The following is an 8,075-nucleotide window of genomic DNA, read 5'->3' as shown; positions in this document are numbered from 1 at the left end:
GGTACTGGGAGGCACCCAGTTTCAGGATAAGGAAGGTTTTCCACCGGATCAAACAAGCCTTATTTTCTCTGGGAACAGTACGAATTGAGTTATGCTATGTGGGGTTTGGGGGCTCTTACGGTGATGGTCCTGATGCATGGGTAGTGGACTGAGTCTGGTTTGTCACCCTGTTGAACTATTGTTTTGGTTGGCCATTAGGCCTGGTTGCTCTTAGTCCTTATATTGCAATCCTTTGGCATGAGATCACTTGCCTGTATTGTTATGTTGATGTGAATTTGGAGCTGAGTGGTTATAGAGATCAGCAAGTAAGCTTCAAAGACTGTATAATCCTTCCAATTATTTAATTTGGGGATGAAGTTGGTGAAACCAGGACTGTAAATCGTTAGTTATCTAATTGTTAAGGTGTTCAACAGGCTTACTTGCTGATAAAAGTTCCCATTTTGGTTGTTCTTTTAGCAAAGATCCAATTTCAATGGCATAATTCCCTGTTCTGTTTTGGCCCGTGAACAACAAAAAACAGTGTTCTAGAAATCCTCGCAACTACAATAACAAGGTCTACAGTAATAGTAAAAGAATAAAAATCGTGAAAAAGTAGATCATTTTGTAGCAGCATTTGGTGAAAGATGGGGGAGCGGTGAAGAGAAAGTGCCTTGCTTGATTATCCCCATTTGCAAGTTGCAGGCCAAAAGCAAGCATATGTCCTCTGAATTTTGACTTTTTGTTAGAGATCAACGCCGGTCTCATCAGCTTAGTACATCAAGACTAGGCCCCACTGTTTATGAAACTAACGGCTCAGATTCAACAGTGTACAGTCAGCATTGACTCTTTAACTAAAGTCAGTTAACCAGAGCCCAGCAGTTCCACACAGACGGGGAACTCGACCCACTTTCCCCTTCCAACTTCCAATTCACTCTGTTAAAAAGGAAAAATTAGAGCCTTTTTTCTCCTTCCAATTCCATTAAACTCCCAGCTTTCGATAAAAGGGAAGGATAACTGGACTGAGAATAAGAGAAAGAAACCAATGAACGTGAGCCGTCCGGTGGTGCATCCGGTGGAGGCTCCACCGTTTACGGACGCGGCAGTGCACCATCCTAGAGTGAGGATGAAGGACGTCCAAGGCATGCCTGGAACTAAAGGCGGCCTCTTTCTGCGTCTTTCCCAGTTCATGTTTGCCATCATTTCTGTCTCTGTAATGGCCACCACCGATGATTTCCGCTCCGCCACCGCTTTTTCGTAATTACCCTTCTTATCATTTCCCCTTCGGACTCCAATGTTTCAATCTTTTTTTGTTTTGGCTAGTTGCGTTTTATGTTGAATTGATTAATTAGTGAGGCTTTCTAGGATGGCTCTGAGTTGTGACATTTCTTAGTGTAAATTCCAGTTTTCATTGTTTATGCAAACACCCAATAGAGTGTAAGAAGTTGAGCTAAATGGAGTTACATTCAAATTTGTTGGTCTTGATCACATGAGATTACTAGCATTATCATCTTTTAGTTATAAAACCAACTGCAAGTTTCTTAGTTTGAAGCTTTTCTACAGAACTCTGATCTTTCAAGCAGACATATGGGAAATTGTTATGTTTGGATTGTTTACGGACAAATGTTTCGTGTGAGATGTCTGTTTGTTTGCCATAATGTCTATGTTTGTAACGCTTACACTTTTTCTATAATACATTTGAAGAAATGGCAAGACTTTGATGATCAATGTAGTTGTTCCACATTCTACAATCTTTTGATGCTCTATACTAGTAAAATGCTGTAGTTTAGCATATTTCCTGTGGTGGTTAAACTATTTGATCTTTGAATCTCTCCAACAAAGTGGATAGCTTTCAAGAGGTGGTGACAACTCTGAATTAATTCTACTATTGTTAGTTATTTTCTTTCATTTGTGCTCTCGGTTAGCTTCAGTTACCAGTGGGTGTACGATCAGTGAAAATGTGCTAAAGTAAGGCTTATGCCTAAGTGTGTGACAAAACTACACCAGTTTTTGGTTTATAAGCAGAGATTACGAAACAGTTTCAGCATTTTTTATTTGTCTTTTAGATATACAATGATAATTTCATGCTTCATCTTGATTGTAACATGAATTTGTCATGCTTTTAATGCATCAGCTACCTCGTTCTTGCTGTTGGGTTGCAAAGTTTGTGGAGCCTGTCCCTGGCATTTGTTGACATATATGCTCTTTTGGTGAAACGAAGCCTGCAGAATTACATAGTAGTCCGTTTGTTCACCATTGGCGATGGGGTAAGAAGCTCTTGATCAGGCATACAAAGTCTTCAGCAAAGCATACCATTAGATTATTGTTTTGGTTGCCATATATTTACTGATTTAACTCTAGGATACTTGTAGGGTTGTTATTGTTCCATCCTTTCATAAATTTTTAATGCCATTACCTGAAGTTGAGTTTCAGTTAATGGGAGCTATGTTATGGTTTTGTTAACCAATGTTTGGGTTAGACATTTTTCACTACATTGACTATGCAGGTTGATTTTATACAGACACAATGCTTATTATAGTTCTTTAGGGTTAAAGCTATTATAATAGGTGCTGGAGATTATATTCATTCTTGGAATTTTACCTTTCCTGTTTGTGGACAGAAATCTTTTAAAAGAGAATAAAGGATCTGATACTTTAAATCATTAAAGAGAGAGACCCTTATTTGGTAGTCCCAGGAAAACTGTCATTTAAGCCTTGCTGAAGTACATTTCACCAAGTACTAGCTGTTCTGGTTTTGCAAATAAAGTTTCCAGCTAATTTTGAAAACATTTCCTCCTCTGCTTTTGGCGACATAGGTACATAGAAATGGATAATTGACACTGTTTGTCACATTTATTTTTCTCAATGTACATGCTAGTATGCCATTGCACAATCTTTGGGGGGTAGCTTTGCGTGCTGGAGGTGGGGATTTTAGTCATTGCCTTAACTGGGAATGGGATTTACTTCATTTGATAGTTGAAATAACTGGTGATGTTTTGGTGCAGATCACTTCGACCCTTACATTTGCTGCTGCTTGTGCATCTGCTGGTATCACAGTCCTGATTGGTAATGATCTTGATAAATGTGCCATGAACCACTGCACTAAGTTTGAGACTGCTACAGCAATGGCTTTTATTAGCTGGTTTGCCATGTCACCATCCTTTCTGTTGAATTTCTGGTCATTGGCATCCCAGCAATGATTGTACATTGTAATGTTGTGCAGCCTTTTCAATCTGTTGTATTGTTGATTGCACCAACAGTGTATATATACCATTTTTGCTAAGGGTTTTTTTTTTTTTTTTCATTTTGAATACAATTTTTATATCTTGGAGGGAAAAACCATTAAATTATAAATTACTTAGCATTGCTTCCCCCTTTTCTCTCAAACCCCAGTGCTTATTACCTGCTGATCATGGATTTCCTATTTCAACAGAGTGATTTTTCTTATCCAGCCTAGGCTGATAGTCCCAGTACTAGGCTGCTCAACCCACAAGCTATGTGCAGAACCCAACAGGGGCACAACGGATCACCGGCAGGAGTTTAATCCATGATTACTTACGTTGAGACAAATGAACTTACTAAATGAGCTACCTCTTTATTGGTACCTTTCAAATCCATTTACTCTAAAAATCCTCTACGAACAAACCATGGGATTGGAGATGCCTATACAAGTTTCCATGGTACATCTTTCGTTCCTTGCTGTCATAAAAATGACTGGGTTTCAAAGCATTAATCCGAAAGTGGTGTCTGCCTTTTGTTTTGGATGGTTTCTGCAGCACACACTTTACACGCTTATGGAAAATCCTCCATGGTTATTCTTTCACATGATATTGATAATAAGTAAAGGAAATCACGTGGTCGGTTGTATTCTTCATGGTCGTTGTTGAAACATAAAACGGGTTTTAGATTAATCCTAGAATTGAGTTAAGGAACAACACGTGTCATATGAGAAGTCAGCAAATATAGTCTCATTGTCTATATATGTAATCAATCATAGTTCACGATTTGCATGTTTCTTGAATTCTTTTGGTTTGTGTCAGCTTTCTTCTTTGACCTCGAAATTCTAGAATTGAAGTTTCCACATTTCGTGGGGATGAAAAAGCTTGAGTTTCACACTACAGATATATGAAAGGATAGGACTCCAGCACTAGAAAACAAGAAAGGAATCAACTGAATATCACAGTTGTTATTAAAATCAACAGACAGCCAATATTGTTGTTTAGATCAATCAATCAAAAACCATGAACTTCAAACTTGCAAAAAGATAAACTACCCTAAGATGGCAGAGGAGTCCTCTTATGTAATATTCATCAGTCTTATCAGTTCATTGGCGGCAGACATGGGAAGTTGTTGCAGTTAATAAAGTGTTATTCTCTTGTTATTTTGGCTAGTGATTTGTTCTCTTTTTCAGTTGGCCCTATCTTACTTATTTCTAGGAGTGGTAACCTCCCTCTCTCTGTCAGACTGAAAGCTTTGACATATGATTTGTCATCACAAGGATTTCGTTTGGCTGCTTATAGAGGAAGATAAAAATGGTGGCAAAATAACGGTCTCTTCTCTTCTTTCATTATCTAATATAGAAAGGCAGTTGGTAACGGCCACATATCAGATTCTTGAAAAGGCAACAAACTTTTCATGTTAATGGCAAAGCTCTCAGCCGCCTATATATATCAAGCTCTTTTTACCTCATTCTTGTAACATTTTATCATTGAGTATTTGATAATGTCTACGGAAGAAGAAGAAGAGAACAGGCTATACCAGTGTTTAAGGAAGTATCAAAAGATTGTAAAGCAGGTATTTTCAATGTCAATTGCTAATGGCATAAGGCGGCTTTGGCACCATCATTTGATCTTTTCCTTTCTTTTCTCAACATGTATTTTTCATTGTTGCATAAAGTAGACTATAAATGGAATGACAGGTGGGATTTTGATATTATCACGAGTCTAAGAATTCTCGCTCTTATACCATGCAAAAATTTGCAGATATATTACATATAGTTTTACACTTAATCTTAGCTGAAAGGCTAAGAAAGGTAAAGCATGGTTACACTTTTCTGTTTTGATAAATAATCATTGTTAAAAGTGGAAACAAGTTGATTTAGTCGTGGGGTTTTCTCCTCAGTTTGATGAGCTTGTTGAGATGATGGATGTTAGAACCAGACCACCAAAGCGACTAAGGGTAATTTCTTTATGTCCTTCAAGTAGTTTCTTTCATCCTTTCTTTTTACAATGAGACTTTTCTTTACCAATCACCTGTTAACTTCAGATAGAAGGAAGAATGATCAGTATTATGTGCATTCATGTTCATGGCACAGTATTGTCTCAAACATAATTGCACAAAAGTAAAATCACATCTCTTGGTACATCAAAGTCAACAGCATGGCATTGACATGAATAATGACAAGCAAGTTTTCTTTTCAACGAGATATTTAAGACTGTTATCCATCATTTTTTGCTGTGGTTTCTGCCTTGATTTTCCTCCGATGACTGATGCAGTATTTGTTTTTTTGTAGGGCACTAGAGGGAGCAGCAGTTCAATTGACCCTGCCTCTGCAAATCAACCTGACAATGGGGAAGCATTTGTGCAGACCATAACAAGATTTCTCCATGAACTGAAATCTAACCCTACAACAGATCCTGATTGTTCGGCAAGCACCCCTGATCGAGAATAGGCCCCCACTTAGTTGAGCAATGACTGTTGTTTAACATGATCAGAAGTCATCTAGTTTAGGAATAACTGATGTTTTAACAAGCTATCTTGGCTGTCACAGTTGTCCTAACAAGGTAGGGGAAAGATACCATATATGCTGTATTGGTATAATCTCCATCTGATACTGCTTGCTACTTATTGCTAAGAACAGCAACAATTACTGCCCATGAACGCCAATTATTAGACCAGACCTCTATCTGTCTGCTATTATATTGTACTTTGCTTCGATATGTAAAATGAAAATTTGCTCTAAATTCAGAGTTAATCTTCTGTTAGTAGGAAGCTTTTCACTGCGTAGCTCAATCCGAGGACTATGTCACCATGTCACCAAGACTGTGTTCCATATATTATGAGAAAGTTTGCTTTAAAACCAGTATTAATCTTCCTTTCAAACTCCTTGAAAGGACTTGAAATAAAAACTGTCCAACCAATCTTTATCATTGCTTGCGGTTTTCAGTTGCAGAAAAGCATTTCTCTCGTGTCTTTCCTTGTTAGTCTCTTTCAACAATGGATGTTTCTTTTCCCTTTGTTTTTCATATCTTTGAATATGTGCATGCCATGTTGGACAAGATTAGCGACTAGTGGAAGAAAAGCAACAGGTCTAGGGTCCGTTTTGCAAGGAAACATCTGTTACATCCACTCGGGCTTGGTATGGAAAGAGTCCAAAACAGAGATGGCAAATAAAGAAAACTAATGCAAATCTGTTAGAAAAGAGATTTTGTCCAGAAAATTAATCAAAAGCTGTCAAGTAACCAATCTCATAGTCTCTCAAGAAATAAATGAAAATACAAAAATAGGTATACCCTTTTTCTTCCCCTAAAAAAAGGAAACGATAGACTTTGTTTTTCCTGGTCTTCACCCATCTCCTGAGGAAAGAGAGAGAATTTTCCCATATTCAAAAACTATGCCTACTCCTCAAACCTAATACATGAAAATTTTATGCCTAAATTATGCATTGGGATAGAACAACTTCCAAGTCTGTCTTGCTGTGTGAATAACCCTGGAAGCAGCAGATTCCTTGGCAAAAACAGGACCACTGAAGCACTTAGTTGGCAAGCAATGAGTTCAGGTGAAATTGTGCTCAATCCAAATATCAACAAATTTTTGTCCGTTTCTCTATTCTGAGTGACACCTCCGTTTCTCAGCCTCAAGCTCATTTTTTAATGTTTCCACCTGCTTGAGTAGAGCAGCATTTTCCTGTTTACATTGCAATTTGTCAATAAAATAGCAAAAATTCATAACTGAAAGAGCTTGTAAGTTACATTTACTACCATAGGAATTCTACAATCTTTAATGAAATAGAGGCACAAAAAGAGACTGAAAGCATATTTGAGGCATTCTTTTAGTCTTCAAGTCCAACATTTTAAGTAACAATAACAACAGCTGTTTGACACAGTTTCAGGGACTGATAAGTGATAAGGAAAGTCAGTCTAACGTTCATTTTAGTTTACCACACCGAAGGCATGATAAACAGACTTTCCAGTAAAATCATGATTAAATGACTTCAGTTTTCTAGCGTTTCCTATGAGGAAGGATATGGAGAATGAAAAATCAAACATAGAGGGTCCTGATCATAAGAACAAAATATTTCAAGGAGAAAGAAACAACTTTAAGAACCAAAGAAGTCACCTTTTGCAGCATTGCCAGTTTTTCATTAGAGCTAGTAGAATCTTCCTTCTTCTCAGTAGACTCCTTAATCTGTGAAAAGGACACATACTCTATCAGTTCCGAAGAGCTGGCAAGCTCAAATTTAGCATCCTGTATGCTTTTTAGGATTAAAAAAGATAGTAATTGAAAAGCTTCATCGTTCCAGCATGCATATCATCTTAAAAAATCACCTGCATTAGAAACTTGCCAATCAGAAATACGTAATACCTTGCCTTGTGTAAGTTCTGACAGTATGACTGTTCAGAATGCTTAACTTTACCAATTCTTGGTAAATTTACTTATCAATTTTTAATTAGTCATTTTCGACATAAAGCAGAGAAAAATTCTGATCAAATTGTCATGTAGAACAATACTTTGCTTTGATATATGCTCCAGAGTTTCTCAGCAACTATGCAGATCATAAACAATGTATGTGACCATGAACAGCCTGCGAGTTCGAACTTAATGCTCCATTGAAATTAGAATATTCCTAATAAAGCATGAATTGCTACCACAAGAAATTTCTCTTAAAACAGGAAATGTGGTAAGAAACAAGCTCCCAATTATAGCATTTTAAATAATTTATTAAGTCAAACTTTTAGCAGAATGTCACATGCAAAGCATTTGCTTGAAATCCTTATAAACACTAGGCAGATAAGGTAGTTCTCCAGCTTGGTATACTAGTCATAACTGCTGAATGTAACAAGCTCCAGATTTCAGCCTTTTAAGCAGGAATGTCACTAG

General features: G+C 37.3%; 2 protein-coding genes across 2 annotated transcripts in view; one reads left to right on the top strand and one right to left on the bottom strand.

Moving 5' to 3' along the window:
• The first annotated feature begins 875 nt into the window (after nt 1-875).
• Nucleotides 876-3,355, top strand: LOC110420527 (CASP-like protein 5A1). Its single transcript, XM_021433878.2, has 3 exons — nt 876-1,233; nt 2,111-2,243; nt 2,981-3,355. The coding sequence occupies exons 1-3, from the start codon at nt 1,022-1,024 to the stop codon at nt 3,173-3,175; spliced, it is 540 nt and encodes a 179-aa protein (XP_021289553.1). The 5' UTR covers nt 876-1,021; the 3' UTR covers nt 3,176-3,355.
• Nucleotides 3,356-6,365: 3,010 nt separating this feature from the next.
• Nucleotides 6,366-8,075, bottom strand: part of LOC110420549 (acyl-CoA-binding domain protein) — a 2,640-nt gene continuing 930 nt past the window's right edge. The window contains exons 3-4 of the mRNA XM_021433903.2: nt 7,314-7,382; nt 6,366-6,881 (exon numbers count right to left, since the gene is read on the bottom strand). Coding sequence (XP_021289578.1) covers nt 6,801-6,881; nt 7,314-7,382 — 150 coding nt within the window. The 3' untranslated portion in view covers nt 6,366-6,800. The remainder of the gene's footprint in view (nt 6,882-7,313; nt 7,383-8,075) is intronic.

The sequence above is a fragment of the Theobroma umbraticum genome, unplaced genomic scaffold (assembly GCF_002168275.2).
Source record: "Theobroma umbraticum cultivar Fairchild unplaced genomic scaffold, ASM216827v3 scaffold_86.0, whole genome shotgun sequence".
NCBI classification, from domain to species: Eukaryota; Viridiplantae; Streptophyta; class Magnoliopsida; order Malvales; family Malvaceae; genus Theobroma; species Theobroma umbraticum.
The sequence above is the reverse complement of the archived record's forward strand: the minus strand, read 5'-3'. Positions and strand labels throughout refer to the sequence as shown.